The following is a 23,909-nucleotide window of genomic DNA, read 5'->3' as shown; positions in this document are numbered from 1 at the left end:
AGGGAGGGAGGCAAAAGAAAGGAGATTATAGGCCAGTTAGCCTGACTTCAGTGGTTGGGAAGAGATTGGAGTCCGTTATTAAGGATGAAATTTTGGGGTACTTGGAGGCACATGATAAAATTGGCCAAAGTCAGCATGGTTTCCTTGAGGGGAAATCTTACCTGTTAACTCTGTTGGAATTCCTTGTGGAAATAACAAGTAAGATAGACAAGGGCAAGTCACTGAATGGTGTTTACTTGGAAGTGGCCTAATTCTGATTCTAATATGGTCTTGTGGTCTTCCTGTGCTGAACTTCGTTTCATTCATCCTCTGTGGGTGGACAGAGCTTGTGGTTAAAAGGGTATGAACATTACTAGTTCCTTCTCTGTTTTTTGCAGATGTGGATGAATGTCAGGATGTCAACCTGTGCACTAACGGGCAGTGTAGCAACACAGAAGGCTCTTTCCATTGTGAATGCGATCCCGGACACCGGCTGGCTGCAACTGGGGACCAGTGTGAAGGTAGCAGGAGGCCAGAATCATTAAGTCCTATAGATACAGAGTGTGTCCACGCTGATTGTCAACTACCCACTTACACTATCCCTGCCACATTTTCATCAGCTTACACAACATGTATGTCTTTGGGAAGAACAAGTGTACCCAGAGCAAAGTTTGAGAGACATTTAGATAGGCAGATGAACAGTCAGAGAATGGCGTGATATAAGCCATGTGGAGGCAGATGTGCAGTTTCATTTGGCATGACAATCAGCAGACATTGTGGTTCAAAGGACTCGTTCCTTTTCTGTACCGTCCAGTGTTCTACGTAAACCCACGCCCAGTAGCAGGAAAAACATGAAGACTCCTCAGAAGAAGCAGCAGGTCTACTAACAAACCTCCACCACTACCCTTTATCTGCTATCATCAAACCAATTCTGGATTCAGTTTGTCAAAAGACCTTAGATCCCATGTATCCTGTCTTTTTTTTAAATGAGTCTATCACATAGGATTATGTCAAAAGCATTGCTAAAGTCCATGTATAACATATCCACTGCCTTGCCTTCATTAATCTCCTAAAAATTCCAATGAAGAATATAAATCAGGATTTCCTAATCATGAAGCTATGCTGACTTCCCCTGATCAGCTTCTTTCCAAGCCTTTCCTTGTGATCACAAGCCCTATGCCTAAAAAATTTTCCCCCAGCAGAATCCTATCTTACTTCCTTTAGCTCTCTGCGATGGATTTGGGGATGTGTCCGTCTATTCCGTCAATATGCATAATACTTCCTCTTTCTTCATAAGCACATGTCCTGAACTGTCTGCATACACCACTCCTAACTTTCTATCCTCCCCCTCCTTCTCCCTGGTGAATCTTCTTCGGTTGTCCATCGGAATCCGATGACGACGTCCACTCCTTTAACAGTGAGATCTTTGATGACTATGCAGTCCTATCCTGGACCCACAAGTTCTATTGCAGAATACTGGTGAATACTGCTTTCAGGACACCACATGTATCCCTGGCTGCACAAAAAAGACTTTCCTTTTGGTCCTTGAGGGGATCTACTCTCTCCCTAGCCTTCATCTTGCTTCTAATATATTTATAAACGTTTTTGGAATTCACGCTAGATCTGTTCGCCAGAATCATTTAATTTCTTGCCTTTGCCTTTCTAACTGCATTCTTACGGTATCTCTTATATCCTCTGTAAACCCTGAAAGTCTCACTTGATAACAATTTTCTATGCTCAGACATATGTTTCCTTCTTTTTTCCTGATCAAATCTTCAATTTCCACAATTAACCGCGGGTCCCTAATCTTGCTATCTTTCTGTCTTAGGGATACGCTGATACTGAAGTCTCACTATTTTGCTTTTAAGTGCCTCCCACTTATCAGATGTTGTTTTCCCTTTTGCAGCTGGTTCCAATCTACTTTCACCAGGTCTTGTCTTTTACTGTTGTCGTCAGCCCTTCTTGTCAAGACCTTCAATCTCGGTCCAACCCCTACCCTTGCCTTGAAGTTTATCTAAGTGTCGCCACTGTTTGCTAAAAAAATGCTCACTCACAGACTTCTTGATTGTTATGATTGCACTCAAAGCAGAGAGGAGGGTGATCCTTAGGAACCTAATTTTTCACAAGTATTCAAACAGATAAAAAGGGGAATCAGTGCTTGTTCCACTGATCAGGTCTCATTTGGGTCAGGCAGCTTTGTGGGAACTGTAGTTTTGTAACATCCCTGTGGATCTTTGGAGAGCTGACATTAAACTCTCCAATAGGCTGCCATCACCCCATCTTCTCTGCTGTTCTGAGCAGTATGCTCAGTCTACTAGGGTCACTCGCCTCTCCAGCAATCATTAACCTTTACAGACGATCAAGTCGTGTTTCCAGATTCAGCTGCATGTGTAAAATGCGGGTCACATTAATTGGCTTATCTAGACTTTATGTCAGTCCAAAAATATCATCTGACTGTCCATCCCTTTGTTTTCTCAGCAAGGAGAGAACTATAAGCCCCTGCAGATTTGGAAACATTATGTAGGTGTAAGGTCCTCAAAAATCTTCCCTGAACGAAGGCACGATTGGAGAGAGGAGACTTCAAAGGGACTATGGAACCCTTTTGATTGTCTGCAGAGGAAAAACTGTTAAGAAAACAAAGTACTGAATCATTTGTCATCAGATGTACTACGACGAGAGAGATGGAGCAGTATTGTTTATCTGATTCCTGGGTAGAACTTAAGAAATAAGAGCAGAAATAAGCCACCTGGGTTGTTGATCCTGCTTCGCCATTCAATAAGATTGTGGCTGATCTGGCCATGGACTTATCTCCACCTACCTGCCTTTTCTCCATAATTCTTATTTTCCCTGCAGTGCAAAAATCTAACTATTTATAAAATAAATTTAATAAACTACCCTTGCTGCTACCCTGGGCAGAGAATTCCATAGATTCACTACTCACTGGGAAAAACAGTTCCTTCTAAGTTCCATTGTAAATCTATTCTCCTGAATATTGAGGCTATGTCCCCTAGTTCTGGTCTCACCTACCAGTGGAAATGGCTTTCCTGCCACAATCTTATTTATCCATTTCATAATTTTATATGTTTCTATAACATCCCCTTTCATTCTTCTGAATTCCTACGAGTACAGTCCCAAGCAGTCTCAATTGCTCTTCATAGGTTAACCCCCTTATCTCCAGAATCAACCCAGTGAATCTGTTCTGCAACAACTTCAAATGCAGTGTGTCAAATAAACAGAGCAAAAATGCGTGTAGCACCCCAGGTGCAGCCTCACCAGTACTCTGTACAGCTGCAGCATAATCTCCCTGCTCCTAAATTCAAAACCTCTCTCAATGGAGACAAACATTCCATTTGCCCTCTTGATTACTTAGTGCGCTTGTGATAACCTTTTGCAATTCATATACAAATACTCCCAAGACTTTCTGCATAATGGCATGCTGCAATCTTTCACCGTTTAGATAATAATCTGATCTTCGATTTGTTTCTCCAGACTGGACAACCTTACACTTACCAACATTGTATTCTGTCTCCCAGATCCTTGCCCACTCATTTAACCTATCTATTATCTCTCTGCATTCTCTCCACAGTTTGCTTTTCCACTCAGGTTAGTATCATTGGCAAACTTAGATACAGTGCTCTCAGTCCCTTTTTCTGACTAGTTAATGTATATTGTGAACAGTTATGGGCCCAGCACTGACTCCTGTGACACTCCACTCACCACTAATTGCCGCCCAGGGAGCACCTACTTATCTCAACTCTCTGCCTTCTGTTGGTTAAACAATTCTCTATCAATGCTGATACATTACTGCCAACTCCATACATCCTTATCCTTAAGTCTTTTATGTGGCATTTTATCCAACACCTTCTGTAAATCCAAATATATAACATCCACTGATTCTTCTTCATCCATTGGTCCTATTATATCCTCAAAGAACTCCAGTAAGTTTGTCAAACAGGATCTGCCCTACTTGAATCAATGTGGTGTGCCTGATAGAACCACCTCTAACAGATTTTATTTCCTTAATGCGAAAATGCAAGCATTTTCCTGACAACAGACATTAAGCTATCTAGCCTATAGTAACCTACATCATTTTTAAACAGTGGCATGATATTCACCAACTTCCAATCTGCTGGGACTTGCCTCCAGAGAATATTGGTAAATTATCATAAATGCCTATATTATAACTTACTCCATTTCTTTCAGTACATTGGGATGCACAAGGGACCTGTCTAACTTTAGGCCCACTCATTTGCTCAGCACTACTCTTCAGTGATAGCAATTGTGTAGAGGTACTTATTTCCCATTATGTCCAGAACATCTCCCTTTGGTATGCTACATGCATCCTCCACCCTGAAGACCAATACAAAACAGTCACTCAAGCCTTGGCCATGTCCGCATTATCTAATATTAATTCCTCCTCCTCATCTTCCAAGAGATCTATGATCATTTTAGCCACCATTTTCTGCTATATGCAATTATAAAATCTTTCACAGTTATTTTTATATTTTGAGCGAATTTACTTTCATAATCTATCTTCTATTTCTTTATTGCTGCTTCCTGGTTCTTTGTCCCACTACCCTTGGCAACTTTGTACGTGTGAGCTCACTTTGTTTCCTTTGTGAGCTTCTATGGCTGACTCTCCCTGCCCTTACTGTAATATATTTCTATCGAGTGCTGCGAAAAATCTCTTCGAAAAATCTTTTTCCTCAACTACCTCACCACGAACCCTGTGTTCCCAGTCTGTGTTAGTCAATTCCTCCCTTATTCAGTTGCAATCCCCCTTGTTTAGGCAAAATACAGTGGATTTTAGATCAAACTATTGCACCTTCCAATTGTAAGAGAAATGCAGTCATACTGTGAGCATTCTTTCCAAGGAGATCCCTAGCAGCAAGATTCTTAATTGTACCTGTGTCCTGCTCAGATTCAGATCTCAGACAGCATTTTACTTTGCATGCTGTTCAAAGTTCAAAGTGAAATAATTATCAAAGTATATCTATGTCACCATATGCAACCCTGAAATTCTTTTTCTTGTGGGCATACCCAATACATCCAACAACCATAGCAGAATCAATGAAAGTCCACACCAACAGGGCTGACAACTAGTGTGTAAAAGACAACAAAGTGTGCAAATATAAAAAGAAAAAAGAAAAAAAATAAATAAGCAATAAGTATCAAGATCCCAAGATGAAGAGAATTTCAAGAAAGGTATCACAGATGCATTTTATGACACCTTAAAGACTGCTCCAACAACCTTGATTTCAACTGTGTGAAAGTTAAAGTCTCCATGACAACTGGCATTCTATTCTCACATGTATCAGATATCTTTTGGTTTATTGCCTGTGCCATTGCAGTATTATTATTTGGTGTTCATAACAAATCCCAACAATTGTTTTACACTTTTTCACTTTCCCATTGCTAGTGTCTACCCAGATGGATTGAACGTTCTGCACCTTAGATATTTCATCCTTTCAGCCTAATGTCATCCTTCATGAAGAGTGCTACCCCACCTCCCCGGCCTCCTTAGCTACCCTTACAAAATTACCTGATACTCTTGGATATTTAATTACCAGTCATCTCCACCCTGCAACTATATTGAGGCCCGAAACGTCAGCTGTACTCTTTTCCTAGATGTTGCCTGGTCTGTTCAGTTCCTCCAGCTTTTTGAGAATATTCGCTAGACTCTGCTGTTTACATCAATCTGCCCATGTTTTTGTGGTGCACTGGGCAAAGCTACTGCAAACCAGAGCACCTTCCAAGTAATATTCTCCTTTCCAACCTGTTTAATGTATTGCCCTATCTGCTATTTATGGTACAAGTTGATGTGAATTTTGTGTTCTACATTTTAAACACAATAGCGCTGTTTCAGGTGTTTGGTCATGACATTTACTGCTCATAATTGATGGCAACTAGTATTCTTTAAAGGTGGAGGGTCATATGGGAGGCAGGGTTTAAGAGTTGGCAGAACATTGTGGGCCGAAGGGCCTGTACTATGCTGTATTGTTCAATGTTATGTTACTCTATGTTAAACAGCCTAGACATAGAGATGTGCAAGGAGAAGGAAATGCCAAACATGGGTTAGATTGCACTTAGAACAATATGCATTGAATCCTTCCTCCTTTGATCAACTTCAGCTCGTTATGAATGGGCAACATATTAAATAAAAAAAAGTAACTGTGAATGCTCACAGGCCAGGAAGGATGCAGAGGGAAAAAGAAGCATTGGCAAAATTTCAAGTTTATGATTAGTGTAAAATTAGAAATATGCAGGCTATAAGATGCAAGGAAAGAGTTGGGAGGAGAATATGGAACGAAAGTTGAAAGTAAATTTATTATCAAAGTACATATACGTTGATGGCTGGTGCTGTAGTGGCATCCACGCCTGACTTTGATGCGAGTTCCACCCATGCTAAGTTGAGCGTTGAGTTAGCAACTTGACCTCGTAAAAAAAACAGACAAAAATGCTAAAGAATCAGCAAAGTCGGCATCCAAAATACCACAAGGCACAGAAAGGAACAACATATATGTCACCACATATTACCCTGAGATTCATTTTCTTGTGGTCATACTCAATACATCTATAGAATAATAACCATAATAGAATGTATTGAAGACACCCATCTAGGGCACCCAAACAGCATGCAGAAGGCAACAAACTGTGCCGGTACGAAAAGAAGGAATAATAATAATAATAAATAAATAAACAATAAATATCGAGAATATGCGATGCAGAGTCCTTGAAAGTGAGTCCATGGGTTGAAGGAAAATTTAAATAATGGGACAAGTGAAGATGAGTGAAGTTGTCCCCTTTGGTTCAGGAGCCTGATGGCTGAGGGGTTCAGAGGGGAATTGCTGAGCATGGAGGTGAGGGAGAGATGAGATGGCTGAGGTGATGCTGGTGTGGGGTGCAGGTGGTGATAAAGGGGACAGGTAAAGCAGCAATGATACAGAAGAGATGTAAACGTAGGAAATAGTTGACCTACTAAAGGTTGCAATGTGCCCAGTTGAACTACTGCAGCATTGACTTTTCCAGCACATTCTGTATTCATGGAGAATGTGGGAGGATGTAACATCATCACATTACATGGTGGTGACAGCAAAAGGCCTATTAAACTCCACACTGAAGGATTGCCCAAATTAACCCAGCCATCTACTGCACAACAAACACACCCTGCCTAGTCTCAGTGGGAGAAAGGAATCTCTTTGTCCAATGCTGTTTATTTAAAACTACACATTTTTGGCTAAAATTGCAGACAGTGTAACCAAATTAACCATGGTGGATTCAGGTTTTGGCTTTGGGAGCTGTGCAAAAACAGTGGTTGCCCAAGGAGTATTTTCTCTGGATGTTCTAATGAGACAGCAATAAAAAGTTTGGAGTCTATTAGAGAGTTTTATAGAGTATGTCAACTCAACTTAGCCTTCTAAACTTATTTGTTGCAGACATCGATGAATGCCAAGAAAATGCAGATGCTTGCCAGGGAGGCGACTGTATGAATACTAAAGGCTCCTTTTCTTGCACGTGTCACAGTGGCTTCCAGCTAGTGGATAATCTACGATGTCAAGGTAAAGCGCCAATGCCAGCAGCCAGAAAATGCCACGTAACTTCTATTGGCAGCCTGTAATTGGTTACCTTATTTCAGGCCCGCACCCTTCTCAGTTTTATTCCCTGTCAGTCGTTATGGAGAGGACTTGCATTCCCATAGTGCCTTTTGCTCTCGTGAATGGCTCAAGTGTGCAGTCAATGAAATTCTTTTGAAGTGTGGTCATTGTTCTTAGGCAGGAAATGTGTGCATAGCAAGAACTTGTTAGAAGGCAACCTGACAATGTTGTGATGATGGTTGACCGATAAGATACTGCCAGGGTACTTACGATGGCTCACCAGCTGTTCTTTGAAATAATGCACCTGGATCTATTTGCTTCTGCTAAGAAAGCAGATGGGATCTCGGTTTTTCTGTGGCTGAGTGCTGAGCAATGGCCTGGAAACACTTTTGAGCAAGGCAAGCTCATAGTGCCTGCGGACTTGCTCCCAAGATTTTTGTTGTCACTTGTACAAGGAGAGATTCCTGTGATGTTTCTTTCCTTTGCACCAGATGTGGATGAATGCCTGGACCCGGAACGCTGTGAACATGGGGAATGCCTGAACACAGAGGGTTCCTTCTACTGTATTTGCGAGCAGGGTTTCACAGCAACGGCGAACGGGCACGGATGTGAAGGTGAGGACCTGCCATATAGACAGTTTGAACACCAAGTGCAGAGATATCGAATTGTTTTTTTTTAATTTGAACATGTTGGATTGGCTTCCAGTTCATGGATGATGTACAGTGTTAACATGAAGTGTTAATGCCAGAAGCCAAAAAACTTAAATGTAGTTGGATACCTTATCTCCTGCTCTCATCCCACACCATATTTAATTCCTGACGTTGTCCCTGCAGAGGGCTTGCATTCCCATTGACACTTCAACATCCACGAGCTGACAAAATGTTCAGAAAATGAATCGATTTTGAAGAGTGGTTATTTTCCTCAGCTAGGACATGTGAGCACTACAAGATCCTGTTGAGCAGCAATGTGAAAATGACCAGGGAGTCAGGGAACACTGAAACATGCTGAGGTAATAGAATAGGCTGCCAGGAAAATGGTCAAAAATCTGAGCTCAGAAAATGGAGAGAGGTGTAGAGTAATCACATACTACAGCCACAGAAGCAGGTCATTCAGCACTCCATTTCTGTGCCCAATTGTTACTTTGCCCAGTTCCATCGACCTGCACCAGAATATAGCCCTCCATACCTCTCCCATCTACACACCTATCCAAATTTCTCTTAAGTGTTGAAATCGAACCTGCATCCACCACTTCTGCAGTGCAGCTCGTTCTACCCACTGAGTAAAGAAATTCCCCCTCATGTTCCCCTTAAATATGTCACCTTTCACCCTTAACCCATGACCTCTAGCTCTAGTCTCACCCAGCCTCAGTGGGGAAAAAGCCTGTTTGCATTTACTCTATCTAAACTCCCCTGTGATTTTGTATCAAATCTCCCCTCATTCTCCAGTGCTCCGTGGACTACAGTCCGAACCTGTTCAACCTTTCTCTTATAAGTCAGGTCCTTAATATCCGGCAGCATCTTAGTAAACGCATGGTCAGGATGGTCAACAGAACTGAAGTGGAAGAACAGACTGGGTTTATAGGACTGGAAAAGATTACCCAGCTAAAGAACGCCAAGGCCATGAAAGGATGTGGAAATATTTAAAATAAAGATACTACTGGGTGATAGTATAAGGTTGAACACAGACAGGATGGTCACCTCAGAATAGCCTCAGTGGAATCTTGCTACAGAGCATTTCCTGTCTCGAATTGTTTATAAATGCATACAGGAGTGAGGTGACCAGGCAGTCAGATATTCTCCAAGTCAATGCACTTAATTTGGTCAGACCAGACCAACCTAAAACAAAACCCAACTCCCACCTGGTGGAAAAAGGAAATGGAAGTGTTCGAGTCATTCAGTAGGTATGGAGAGAGAAGCTGTGAGCCCTACAACAAAACTTCAGCGATTTTTAGATTGCCCCAGTGCAGAAGGCACTATGAGTGAAACATTTGAGTGTACATAGTGCTGAATGAAATGGGGCTCTCAATAATGCTTTCAAAGTTGCACTTACTTTTGTTGGTTATTAATTACAGAGAAAATTAGAAAAGTAGATAACCCCTTGTTATTCATTTAACAAAAATAAGTTATACCCCAGCAATTTTATTAGGATCTAATATTTGCCCACCTTACTTTGGAAACATACTTCTGCCCACCATAGCAACTTGCTACAGGGAGCTCTTTTCCCTTGTAATCAATGACCTCGTGCTGGTCACTTTAAGTCAATGGTTCTTTATGCCACAACCAATGGGAACAGGTTTTATTGTGGATAGCCCATTTAAATCTAGCAAGATTGTATATATTTTTATTAGATCTTCTCTGAGCCTTATTCCCCTCGATTCTGCGGCCTATTGAGACTCTGTTCTCAAAGTTCCCTGCATTTTTGGCATCTGTTAATTTCTCTGCTTCCCTTCGCCATAGAATTACTGGTAGCTGGATGTCTACCTGTCTCCCCCACCTTTAGCTCCATCTCTCCCCCCCCCCCCCCCACCTGGCATGCATGCAAATATATATGCATATGTGTACAAAACTCCTTCATTATGCAGTTGTGACAATGAGGGTGGGATTAATGCAGATAGTTGCCCAGTAGTCGATAGGGATGTGGCGGGCTGCAAGGTCTGGTTCCACGCTGCATGACTCTGAAGAAATAGTTCTCCACAGATGGTTCCTGAGCATCAGCAGCTGTGTGCAGCTCTTGTTGGACAAATAGTCAGCCAGCACTGATTGTAAATGTCCCGTCTGTGATAGCATCCACTTGTGTTTGGCAACACAGGGCTTTCAACAGCGAAAGGACTGTACATGATTCCTGTCACCAAGAGAATTTAAAGAAAGGTGATTCTTAGAAAAGAACCTAATTGTCAGAACAAGATACACTAGAGACTGCAGATGGTGGAATTTGGAGTGAAAAGCAAACTGCTGGAATAACTCAGCAGATCAAGCGAGATTTGTGGGGGGGGGGGGAATGAAATTGTTGACAATTTATTTACCCCCAAAGATGTTCCTCAATCTGCAGAGATTTTCCAGCAGCTTGTTTATTTTTTGCTCTAGTTGTAAGATTAGAAAAAGGTAGGAAAAAGCAGGGGAAGGCGCTCTCTTCCAAGTCTTCGATGCAATGCAATGTGAATATTTCACTGACTGCAGTTCGACAGTGTTTTCAAACACAAGTGCAAGCTTGGCGCCAAATTCCACTTTGCTCAGGGCTCCAGGATTTGCTTTCATTGCCAGCAGCCTTGCTGATCAAAACAGATGTCAGTTTCTTCTGACCCAGGATAGCAATGCATCTTGTCAGTGAGTTGACCCATCATTCCAGATTTCTTCAGGCAACAATTGTAGCAGGTCCCCGTTCTGGTGGTATCAGAATCTGTGCAGTAGTCCAAGAGTTGCCTTGTCTAGACAAGGGAAAATATTCAGTGTTGAATGATCCCCTATGGGGTGCTGGTGACCTAACAGGAGGACTCAGCCCAACACTGAGCAAACATTGGCATGCTGATCATACACCAGGGGATCTAATATGCTTTATTTCTAATTGCATTTTTCTTTTGCAAACATTCCAGACCCCTTTTTTTAAAACTTCAAATGTTAATTAGACCCAGCAGATGAAATTTTCCAGTCTGGTGAATTAAAGGGCCTCAGCCAGCCTTATTACATTTTATGAAACCTCGCCTCAAAGGTGTTCATGACACATTTGTTGATATGGTTTGTCAGCTTCTGTTAGACGAGCTCTTATTTCTTGTCTGTGCGCCTGTGTGGGGCTTAAAAAGCATCTTGGATGCAGTAGAATGAACTGTAGACAATTGTGTTTGCTTGTTTTATTTAAAGAAAAATAGGCATAAAGCTTTTAGTTAATCCTGAACACACATTATCACCAGGTTGATTCCAGAGATGGAGGGGGTTAGACTATGAGGAGAGATTGAGTCACATGGGACTGCACTTGCTGGAATTCAGAAGAATGAGAGGAGATCTTATAGAAACATACATAATTATGAAAGGGATGGATGAGATGGAGGCAGGAAATTTGTTTCCACTGGTAGGTGAGACTAGAACCAGGGGACATAGCCTCAAGATTCAGTAGGCTCAAGTAGGGAGTGGTGAATCTGTGGAATTTTCTGCCTAATGAAGCAGTGGAGGCTGCCTTGGTAAATACATTTAAGATAAGGTCAGATAGATTTTTGCATAGTAGGGGAATTAAGAGTTATGGGGAAAAGGTAGGTAGGTGGAGATGAGTCCATGGTCAGATCAGCCATAATCTTATTAAATGGTCTGGCAGGCTCCGCGGGCCAGATGGCCGACTCCTGCTCCTATTTCTTATGTTCTTCTGAAGGCTTTTGTACCTGGTACTGACTTGCGAAAGAAGTACGAGTGACCTTACCATGAGACAGAACAGTAGTAACACTGTTGTAAGGGCAATTACACTAACTCAGTCTTTTGATTTTTACTGAAAATGAAAAATATATAGGGCACAGCACAAGAAATCCTGATTGTCTATCACGAGGGCTTGCCTCCATATGACAGCAGAAAATGTATAGATGGTCCCAAAGTGCTGGAACTAGTCTGGTAGCAGAAAGAAAAATAGCTTTCAGGTCAGAGACTTGCCATCGTGGCTCTCCAAGGGATTTATAAACATTAAATTGGTAGTTCATAATTAAAAATGATTATGGAATTATGTCCCAGTGATTCGGTGCTGGTTTCTAATGAAATAATCCATTCAGTCTTGTTTCACTACAGCCCTTTATGTTAGTCTCCTCTTAACTGCCTCTGACGCTAGTGCTAGTTTGATCTCCTACTCGGGCTGATAATTTACATATTCATGTTCTTTTACTTACGCACTGGTTTGAGTTTTTCAAGGAGGTGATGAAGATGATTGATGAGAGCAGAGCAGTAGATGTTGTATCCATGGACTGTGATAAAGATTTTGACCAAGTCTCTCATTATGAACTGATCCAAAAGATTAAGGTACATGGGATTGATTGATGGAGACTTATTGAGCCATAGGGTAAGCACAGAAGCAGGCCCTTTGGCCCGCTGGTCCATGCTGACTACATCATCCTTACTGCTAGCCACAATTGCCTGCATTAGGCCCATAACCTTCCAAACCCTTCCTCTCCATGTACCTCCTCAAATGTCTCTAAAAAGTTGCAATTGTACCAGCCTCGATCATTTCCTCTGGGAGCTCATTATGTGAAGAAGTTTCTTCTGAAGTTTCTTTCAAATCTCTCCCCTCTCTGTCTGTGTCCTTGAGCTGTCCAGTCCCCAAACCTGGGGAAATGACCATTACCGTCCGGCTTATCCATACCCCTTCAAGATTTTATAAACTTCTGTGAGGTCACCCCTCATTCTGCTGCAGTCCAGGAAATAAAGGCCCAGTGTGGCCAACCTCTCTCTATAACTGGAGTCCTCAAGTCCAGGCAGCATGCTCTTCAGCTTCACAGCGTCATTCCTACAGCAACGTGAACAAAGCTGTCCATGATGATCCAAGTGGGGCCTCAACAGCAACTTATATGGCTGCAACATAATGTACATAAACTCGATGCTGTGACTAATGAAGGCCAGCTTGCTAAATGCCACCTTCACCAGCCTGTCTACGAGCACATTTGCTTTCAGTGAAGGTACTGTCTGTTGGGCAATACTCACCAGTGCCCCGCCATTCTCTGTATGATCCACTCTGACTCGGAAGTCTAAAATACATCCCCTCACACTTACCTAAATAGGAATCCATTTGCTATTCCATAGTCATCTCCCTAAATAGACCATAGCCCTAAGATATAGGAGCAGAATTGGGCCATTTGGCCCATCGAGTCTGCTTCGCCATTTTGTCATGACTGATCCAATTTTTCCCTTAGCCCCAATCTCCTGCCTTCCCCCGGTATCCCTTCATATCCTGACTAATCAAGAATCTATCGACCTCTGACTTAAATATACATAAATACCTGGCCTCCACTGTTGCCCGTGGCAATGTATTCCACAGATTTACTACTGTTTGGCTAGAGAAATTCCTCCTTATTTCCATTCTAAAAGGACACCCCTCTATTCTGAGGCTGTGTCCTCTGGTCTTAGACTCTCCCACCATAGGAAACATCCTCTCAACATCCATTGTATCAAGGCCTTCCACTGTTTGATAGTTTTTAATTAGGTTGAATAGGTTTCAATTAATGATCAAGATCTGTTTTGAAATTTGTTATAACCTGCTTCACTATCAACAAGATCTTCTAATTTAGTATCATCAGCAAACTTGCTAATCATACCATGTATATTCATATCTAAATCATTAACATACATAATGAATAACAAAGGTTCCAACAGTGATCCATGGGGCACCTTACTGGTTGCAGTCAAAGAATCACCTTCAACGACCACCCTCTACTTTCTGTCACTAAACAAACTTGGAATCCACCTTGCTAAGCAGTTCTATGTGACCTAATTTTTCAGATCAACCTGCTATGTGGGACCTTGTCAAAGCTTTTACTAAATCCTACATAGACAACTTCCACTGTCCTTTCTTAATTGATCCTCTTAGTTACCTCTTCGAAAAACTCCAAAAGCTTTGTCAGACATGACATCCCACGCACAAAACCCTGTTGACTCTTCCTGTTCAGGCCTTTCCAATCCAATCCAAATGATCCAATCTTGTCCTTCCAGTAATTTCTAATAATTCTCAGTAACATTGGGGCTGGGATGATTGACTTCCAACAACCACAGCTGTCTTCCATTGCCATTGGTGTGGCTCCAACCATATAGTTTTTCCTCTTTCAGTGTGAAGGGCTGCTACTCTCACCTCACCTCTAGACTTCAGGTCTTTGCTCCATGTTCGTGACAAGACTGTGGTGAGGGTTGGAGCTGAATGGTCCTCTGTCAATTGACTCTCCAGATCCTTTGCTGATGATCTAGGTCAGGGGTTCCCAACCTGGCGTCCATGGAATCCTTGGTTATTGGTAAGGAGGCATGGCATTTGGATTAATCTGATTGATTTGACCAGCTTTTTATTACCAAAAAGCACAACTGGACAATTTTCCATTTCCTTTGGTAAATTCTAGTATTGTGAGAGCTTGGCTAGAGACATAGCTCATTCTGGAGAACAAGTGTTCAGTATGTTAGCTGAGATACTTCCTAGTCTCATTGTCCTTTATGTATCCAGTGGACTCAGCTGTTTCTTGGTCTCCTGTAGAATGAATCTAGAGTCTGTTGGTTGTAGGTCAGCTTTTATGATTGCAGTCATTTCAGGAGGAATCCAAGATAGATCTGATTCCTCTGGATAGATCTGATTCATTTGATACTTCTGGATATACATGAGTTTGTACATATCTTTAGACTGACACATCAGATGGTGATGTTCTTGGCATCCAATGCGCTGGTTATTTGAATTGTCCACACCTTTTATGACCATATTGGCAGGACTACAGAACTTTGATGTGGCCCGTTGGCTGTGAGATAACTATGTGGATTGCATTGTGCTTTGTGTGTATTTGGTGCTTTCTTGTAGCAACACCAAGTTGGCTTCCATTTTTCCGTATGCCTTGTATGGTTGACATTGGCCTACAGTCCAAATCGACGCTAAGCTCTGGGCTGTTCAATCTGTTCTGATTCCATTTAGGATAATTCTAGTTGCCACGCAACAGCACTGGCTGGAAAGATGATCACTCCTAACACCACGGCCATGCATAAATCCATCAGCAATAAGTAGAAGTCAGATAATTTCATCCCTTACTTGCTGAGACTGACTCAGACTAGAAGATGTGTCTTTCACTTGGAAACTGTATGACACTATTACTATTGGAGCTACTCAAGAGAACATTCTGCACCCAGTTACTTTTGATAACCGGTGCTCAGCTTAGAGGGGTATGGATTGTTGATTGAAGTGTATAAAGTGTATGAAGTTGATTGAAGGCAATAAACTGGGGGAAATTTTTGGCCACATTTAATCTGAATCCATGAGTGATCAAGTTGTTTAGAGTCAACACTGGAGACTTTAAAGACTACTCTTCCCATCAACCACCCCCCCCCCCAACCTTTTGTACCACACCTGTATATAAATAGTACTCTGCATGATTGATTGGGATGGAATGACATGGGCATTTTGAATTTAGTGCCTTGGTCAATAGCGTCATATTCTTTTGTACCACACCTGTATATAAATAGTACTCTGCGCGATTAATTGGGATGGAATGACATGGGCATTTTGAATTTAGTGCCTTGGTCAATAGTGTCATGTTCTTTTAAACAAGAATCAACATAGTGGAATTGTTGCAACTGCTTTGTTTACTTGACCAGTCACTTGCAGATCAGGTCAGGTGAGAATGGCTGAAGAATGTTTAAAGAATATTTAGTGAACCAAAGAGGTTTGTAATGAGAATTATTGCTGAGACAATAGATAATGGATCCAGGTTATTAAACTAGACTTGTGAATTACTAGTTCATTCAAATAACCTCAACAAACTTGTAGTTTTACAAATAAAACAGAAATGCAAACTAAAAGTTTAAAACAGCACTGAAAAAAAAACTTTGCTGTAGGCATTAGTACATCAAGTTTTATAGAAATAGTTTAGATGAGAGTGTCCCCACAAAATCATTCAAAGTCTTTTCCAACCTGAAGCCCTGGATGAACCGAAAGATGGGAATCTGCTCAAGGCCAGATCAGTGGTGTTCGGGCCTGGCGACCGAGCAGAATATAAAAAGTCCAGGTACGACCTCTGGAAAGCCATCTCACCTGTGAAGTGGCAATTCTGGACCCAGCTTGAATCACTGAGGATGCTTGACTGCTGTAACAGGGCTTGAATGCTATCACCTCCTACAAAGTGAAACCAAGTGACATAGGTGAAAACAAGGCTTCACCCCCAGACGAGCTCAGTGCCCTTTACGTTGCCTTTGACTGTCAAAACATGGAGGCACCTTCACAAACCCCACGGCTCCTGTGATTTCAGTCTTTGAGGCTGACGTGAGAGGATCCTTCGGGAGGGGGATCCCACGGAAAGCATTCAGCCCAGAACAGGGTACGTGACTGAGTCCTGTGATGATTAACTGGCTGGAGTGTTCACTGACATCTTTAACCTCTCGCTTTGGCAGTCTGAACTACCAACTTATTTCAAGCAGGCTTCCATTATACTGGTGTCTGAAAAGAACGTGGTAACCTGCCTCAATGACTATCATTCAGTAGCACTTACCTCCACTGTGATGAAGTACATTAAGAGGTTGTTGATAAGGCATATCAACTCCTACCTGAGGAGCAACTTTGATACACTCCAATCATCACAACAGGTCAACAGCAGATGCCTTTTCATTGGCTCTTCAGCCAATCCTTGAACATCTGCACAGGGAAGATGCGTACATTAGGATGCTCTTCATTGTCTAAAACTAGGCATTCAATACTATCAACCTTTGAAGCTAATCAATAGGCTCCAAAATCTAGGACTCAGTACCTCCTTGTGCAAATGGATCCTCAATTCCCTCACTTGCAGACCCCAGTCAGTTTGGATGGGCAACAACATCTACTCCACAAACAGATGAGGTGCACCACAACACTGTGTGCTTAGCCCCCTGCTCTACTCACTTTATACTTATGATCGTGAGGCTAAGCACAGCTCCAATGCCATATTTAAGTTTGATGACGCCACTGTCACTGGCTGAATCAAAGATGGTGACAAATCAGCATATAAGATGCAGTTTGAAAATTTGTCTGAGAGATGCCACAACAATTTCTTACTCAATGTCAGCAAGACCAAGGAGTTGATTATTAACTTCCGGAGGAGGAGTAAACTGGAGGTTGTGAGCAAGTACTCATTGGGGGCTCAGAGATAGAGAGGGGCATCAACTTTAATTTCCTTGGTGTGAACGCCTCAGAGGATCTGTCCTGGGTCCTGTGTGTAAAGATCAATACAAAGAAAGTACAGCAACACCTCTAATTCCTTAGAGGTTTGCGAAGATTTGGCATGACATCTAAAACTTTGACTAACTTTTATGGGTGTGCAGTGGAGCGTATACGGACTGGTTGCATCAAGGCCTGGTATGGGAAGACCAATGCCCTTGAATGGAAAAGACCAGAAGAATGAAGTGGGTACAGCCAAGTCCATCACTGGTAAAGCCTTCCCCACCATTGCGCGCATATATTAGGAGTGCTGTTGCAAGAAAGCAGCATCCATTATCAAGGACCCTTTCTCACTGTTGAAGCAAGCCTCAGGATCCACATCACAAAGTTCAGGACCAATCATCACCCATCAACCATCAGGCTCTGGAACCAGTGGAGATAACTTCACTCATCCCCGCACTGAAGTTTTCCCACAACCTATGGACTTACTTTCAAAGATTCTTCATCTCATGTTCTTAATATTTATTGCTTATTTATTATTATATATTTTTGTTTCTTTATATTTACTGTGAATGCCTGTAAGAAAACGAATCTCAGGGTTGTATATTGTGACATATACTGTATGTACTTTGATGATAAATTTACCTTGAACTTCGAACTTTCCATCAGTAAATATTCCCCTCACTGGTAGAATGACAGAAGAGGGAAAAATAAAATGTAATCATAGACAAGTAATTCTATTCACATTGCATGGCGTGTTCACATCTGGAACTTGAACTTTGTCCTCATCTTCACCATACTCCCAGACTCTGGATTCAGATCTTATCCACCTCCTTCACTGAGTTCCTGCTTAAGGTGGTTCTGGTGAAGCACAGTGACGATTTGCTGGCAGCAAACAAAACTACTAGCTACTTTATTCAATCACATTTTTTCTGGTTAGTAAATCATAGCTGCAAATAATAGCCGGTAACTCCCCTTTTCAAGCTGAGCTTTTGACCCTCCAGTAAGACCTGGCAGTTTTGCAGTGTGAGCTGAAGTCTCAAAGCTACAGGATGGTGACATGCACAGGCTGAATCGAGGTGGTGGGGCCCAGGCCGAGAATTGCGAATGAGCCAGTGTTTGGATGTCGGAGCGGAAAAAGCAGCAGAACCAAGGCACGGCAGAATCCAGGTGAGGTCCAGGCCCAAGAGCAAGGAACAAGCCGATGTTTGACCAATTTAAGCTCTGTAACAAATTGGAAATGTTGGGTACGAGCTGGATTGAGGCGGAGGTTCTGGGCCTGAGAGTGTATTGAAGCAGCAGGGCCTAGGTCCAAGAAAGAGTAATGAGCTGATGTTTGGCTTATTTAAGTGCTGGGTCAAATTGAAAATGTCAGGGTATCGGGGCTGGAGGTGAGGGATGGGCCGGAGTTCAGCTCGCTGCTCGGTGAGATGTACTTGTCTTTGTACTGAACTGAGCCTGTGGCCCGCAGCTAACGGGGTCCTGGATCGGCTGTGACTGGCGTTGTGGTTGTGGACTCACTTCATGAATTTCAGTTCTGAATGTTATCTGCTTACTTTTACTGTTTGCACAATTTGATTTTTTTTTCTGCACACTAGGTGTTTTGACGGTCTTGTTTTGTTTTAATGGGTTCTGTTGGGTTTCTTGTTTTGTGGCTGTCTGTAAAGAGATGAATCTCCAGGTTGTATATAGTATGCATGCATTGATAATAAATCTTCTTTGAACTTTGACATCCCAATGTGACTTGAGATCCTATCTCTTCTTCATTTCTAATTTAACATCTCACTGAACATTACCCTGCTATTCATTGTTCCACAATCTACCCCTACAACCAGTCTTGTTCTACCTCCAAGCTGTTACCCTCTTATCTTTCATCTTATCCATTATTCAACTTGAAACAAGTTACAAATTCCTGCAAATAGTATGTGAACTGCGTTCACTCACTAGCAAGAAAAATCCCTTACACATCAAATCCATCTTCCCCACCATCCCCATCAGTTTATCTTCACAGCCTGGCCTCGCCTCCAAATTATCTCACCAATGCCCAGACCTACCTGATTTCCTTTGTACTTTCTGCCTCTGACCTGGCTCGCAGTGAACAAAAAAATTTCACTTGTGAAAGTGAAATTTCCCAGTGAACAAACTGCGGTTGGTATGCTGTGAACCATTTGACCTGCCTGTCAAACTGCCTCTCGGACAATTTCCGGAAGCAATACGGAAGGCACAGGATAAATACAACCCAAAGAGCAATAAGAATTCTAAAGGCAAGGTGATGCGACCGTGGCTAACAAGGGAAGTCAAAGCTAACATAAAAGCCAAAGAAAGGACATATAATAGAGCAAAAATTAGTGGGAAGTTAGAGGATTGGGAAGTTTTTAAAAACCAACAGAAGGCAACAATAAAAAAATTTATTAAGGAGGAAAAGAAACAAGGGGTGATTGATAAGTTTGTGGCCTAAGGTAGATTGAGTCAATTTTAGAAAACCTAGCGCATTTATTTTTCAACATAGTCCCCTCCTACATGTACACACTTAGTCCAGCGGTCGTGGAGCATACGGATCCCTTCTTTGTAGAAGTGGTCCACAGCATGGGGTGATTGATAAGTTTGTGGCCTAAGGGAGAAGGAGATGAGTTATACAGCCCTCATTAGATGCACATGCAGTTCAACTCTTTGAGTGAAAATGCAGAAAGTTTGAAGTTAATAACTTGTCTGCTTCTACCTTAGGCCACAATCTTATCAATCACCCCTGCTGTGGACCGCTTCTGGAGGTCCAAGACACCAACTGCTACAAAGAAGGGACCCGTATGCTCCACGACTGCTGGACTAAGTGTGTAAATGTAGGAAAAATAAATGTGCCAGGTTTTCTAAAATTGACTCCTTCTACCTTAGGCCTCAGACTTATGGATTGCCCCTTGTAGTATATGAAAGTAAGCTAGCCATTAATATTAAAGAGGATACCAAAAACTCCAAGAGGAGCTAAATCTATTTTACGCTCAGTTTGATGTTGCCAACACCGAGTCACTGAGGAGAGCTGCCAAAGTAACCTACACCTTCGTCAACTCCGAGGCTGAAGTTTTCAGGTGTTTCCAATGAGTGGACGGTCGCAAGGCTGCGGGACCGGACGGCATCCCAGGGCAAGTACTCTGGGTGTGTGCAGCACAACTGGCAGGAATGTTTACAGACATTTTTAATCTCTCCCTCTTCCAGCGCAGAGTGCCCTCCTGCTTCAGAACATCCACCATTGTTCCCGTACCTAAAAAGACCAAGGTAACATGTCTGAGCGACTCACCTCAATAATAAGCAAATGCTTGGAGAGGCTGGTCAAGGATTACATTTGCAGCTTGCCACTATCCACACTGAACCCCCCCACAATTCATCTTACGACACAACCGATCGACAGATGACGCAATAGCACAGCTCTACACACCGTCCTTACACATCTGGAGAAGAAGGATGCTCATGTGAGAATGCTGTTCTTGGACCACAGTTCAGCATTCAACACCATAATTCCATCCAGGCTCGACAAGAAGCTCAGAGACCTCAGCCTTCCCCTGCCTTGTGCAGCTGGATCCTGGACTTCCTGTCAGATTGCCAGCAGGTGGTAGGAGTGGGCTCCCTCACCTGTGCCCCTCAGGGCTGTGTCCTTAGTCCCCTCCTTTACTCTCTGTATATCTGATGCACCATCAATAACTCTCTCTGAGACATGAAGGCGAGATATCGGCTTTTATTGACTAGAAGAAAAAACAAGCAGTAGTTGACCACCATGCTACATCCTGGAGACTGAGGGCCGGGCTCAGGCCTCAATCGCCTTTATACCGGGGTCTGTGGGAGGAGCCACGGTCAGTGGGAGGGGCCACAGGAGCAGTCAGCAGGGGGCACGTCCAGACAGGTATATGTAGTTCACCACATTCACCCCCCCCCCCTTTGTTTTAAAAGAGAGTCCCCATGGGCCGAAGTTTCTTACAAGTATATTTACAGGTTAAGTCTATCAGGTGGTCGAATCTGTCGCAGCAATCTATGTAGCACCGGCTGTGATTGCACAGGTGCCGGTGGTGATTGCACCGGAGACGGTGGTTGTGCTGGTTCCAGCCTAACTGGAGCCCACCAGGCGTCAGTGATCCCTCATGCGTGTGTGAGGCGCCTGGTATATGCGCGTATGAGACGCCCGGTATAGGAGTGTCGTGAGGAGTCTGTGTAGGGCTCGGTGTGCGCGGTGTCACCTCGGGTACAGGGTTCATAGTTACCGTGGAGTGTTCGGGGTAGTGGTCTGCTGCTCCTGCGGGTGCTGGGTCGCGGACAGAGACCGTGTCCTCCCGCCCATCAGGTAAGACCACGTAGGCATACTGGGGTTTCGCATGTAGAAGGTGAACCCTCTTGACCAGCGGGAAGTATTTATTGCTCCTCACATGTTTCCGGAGCAGCACTGGCCCTGGGGATGTCAGCCAAACTGGTAGGGCGGTCCCAGTGACAGACTTCCTGGGAAAAGAGAATAGGCGTTCGTGAGGGGTGGCATTGGTGGATGTACATAACAGAGAGTGGATAGAGTGGAGTGCCTCAGGGAGGACCTCCTGCCATAGAGAGACCGGCAACCCTTTCGACTTAAGGGCTAAAAGTGTGGCCTTCACCCTCTCCACCTGTCCATTTCCCCGGGGATTATAACTCGTGGTCCGACTAGTAGCAATGCCCCTAGCCAGCAGGTACTGGCACAGCTCGTCACTCATAAAGGAGGACCCTCTATCACTGTGGATATAGCAGGGATATCCGAACAGAGTGAAGAACTGGCGCAGGGCTTTTATGACGGACATGGCAGTGGTGTTGGGGCAGGGGATGGCAAAGGGGAACCGCGAGTACTGGTTGATTATGTTGAGAAAGTAGACATTGCGGTCGGTGGAGGGAAGGGGGCCCTTAAGGTCGACACTCAGTCGCTCAAAGGGGTGGGTGGCCTTGATAAGTTGTGCCTTGTCAGGACGGTAGAAGCGCGGTTTGCACTCAGCGCAGACTTGGCAGTCCCCAGTCATCGTCCTGATGTCCTCAAGGGAGTAAGGCAGGTTCCGGGCTTCCACGAAATGGTAAAATCGGGTGACCCCTGGGTGGCAAAGATCCGCATGGAGGGTGTATAGCCGGTCGAGCTGCGCGCTGGCACACGCTCCCCATGATGGGGCATCAGGGGGCTCATTGAGCCTTCCCGGCCGGTACAGGATATCATAGTTGTAGGTGGAGAGTTCTATTCTCCACCGCAAAATTTTATCATTTTTGATTTTGCCCCGCTGTTGGTTGCTGAACATGAACGTAACTGAGCGCTGGTCGGTCAGCAAGGTGAACCTTTTGCCGGCAAGATAGTGCCTCCAGTGCCTAATAGCTTCCATTATGGCCTGGGCTTCTTCCTCCACCGCGGAGTGCTGAATTTCAAAGCCTTGAAGGGTACAAGAAAAGAATGCTACTGGCCTGCCTGCCTGATTGATTGAGGGTAGCAGCAAGCGCGAAATCGGAGGCGTCACTCTCTACTTGGAAAGGAATGGTCTCGTCCACCGCATGCATCGTTGCTTTGGCAATGTCCCCTTTAATGCAGCTGAAGGCCACACAGGCTTCGGCAGAGAGGGGAAAAGTGGTAGACTTGACCAGGGGGTGGGCCTTGTCTGCGTAATGGGGGACCCATTGAGTTTAATAGGAAAAGAAGCCAGGGCACCGTCTGAGGGCTTTGAGAGTGGTGGGAAGAGGGAGTTCCAATGACCCCATTCTCCATGACATACCCAAGGATAGCGAGTCAGGTGGTTCTGAACACACACTTGCCCCTGTTATAAGTGGCTTTGGCCACTTGGAAAAATTGTTGGAGGTTGGCGTTGTGATCTGGCCAGTCGTAACCACAGATGGTGATGTTATCCAGATAGGGAAATGTGGCTTTCAGTTGACACTGGTCCACCATCCGGTCCATTTCCCTCTGGAAGACAGAGACACCATTTGTGACACCGAAGGGGACGCACAGGAAGAGATAGAGCCTGCCGCCCGCCTTGAAGGCGGTGTACGGGTGGTCCTCTGGGCGGATGGGGAGCTGGTGATAAGCGGATTTCAGATCTATTGTCGAGTACACCTTATACTGAGCTATCTGGTTGACCATATCCACGATGCGGGGTAGGGGGTACGCGTCAAGCTGCGTGAACCTATTGATGGTTTGACTATAGTCCATGACCATCCTATTTTTCTGCCCAGTCCGAACAACAACCACCTGGGCCCTCCAAGGGCTTGTGCTTGGCTCAATGATCCCCTCCCTGAGCAGCCGCTGCACCTCTGACTTAATGAAGGCCCTGTCCCCCGCGCTGTACCTCCTGCTTTTAGTTGCCACAGGTTTACAGTCGGGGGTCAGTTGGCGAACAGCGGTGGGGGAGGGATCTTGAGGGTGGAGAGGCTGCAAGTGGTGTCAGTAGCGCAGCTGTCGGCATGGTGCTGGGTGGGACGTGTGGTTGGGTGTGTGTGTGTGGTCAGTAGCGGGGTATATGGCGAAGTCCC

The 23,909-nt window shown here is 43.8% G+C and overlaps 1 protein-coding gene across 3 annotated transcripts in view; it reads left to right on the top strand.

Annotated features, from left to right (window-relative positions):
- Positions 1-23,909, top strand: part of ltbp1 (latent transforming growth factor beta binding protein 1) — a 416,523-nt gene that overhangs the window by 277,987 nt on the left and 114,627 nt on the right. For all 3 annotated transcript variants that reach the window (XM_059985624.1, XM_059985626.1, XM_059985625.1), the window contains 3 exons: positions 378-500; positions 7,416-7,538; positions 8,066-8,188. In XM_059985624.1, the coding sequence (XP_059841607.1) occupies positions 378-500; positions 7,416-7,538; positions 8,066-8,188 (369 nt within the window). The remainder of the gene's footprint in view (positions 1-377; positions 501-7,415; positions 7,539-8,065; positions 8,189-23,909) is intronic.

Source organism: Hypanus sabinus, chromosome 12, assembly GCF_030144855.1.
Source record: "Hypanus sabinus isolate sHypSab1 chromosome 12, sHypSab1.hap1, whole genome shotgun sequence".
NCBI classification, from domain to species: domain Eukaryota; kingdom Metazoa; phylum Chordata; class Chondrichthyes; order Myliobatiformes; family Dasyatidae; genus Hypanus; species Hypanus sabinus.
This window is presented reverse-complemented; position numbering and strand designations above follow the sequence as displayed.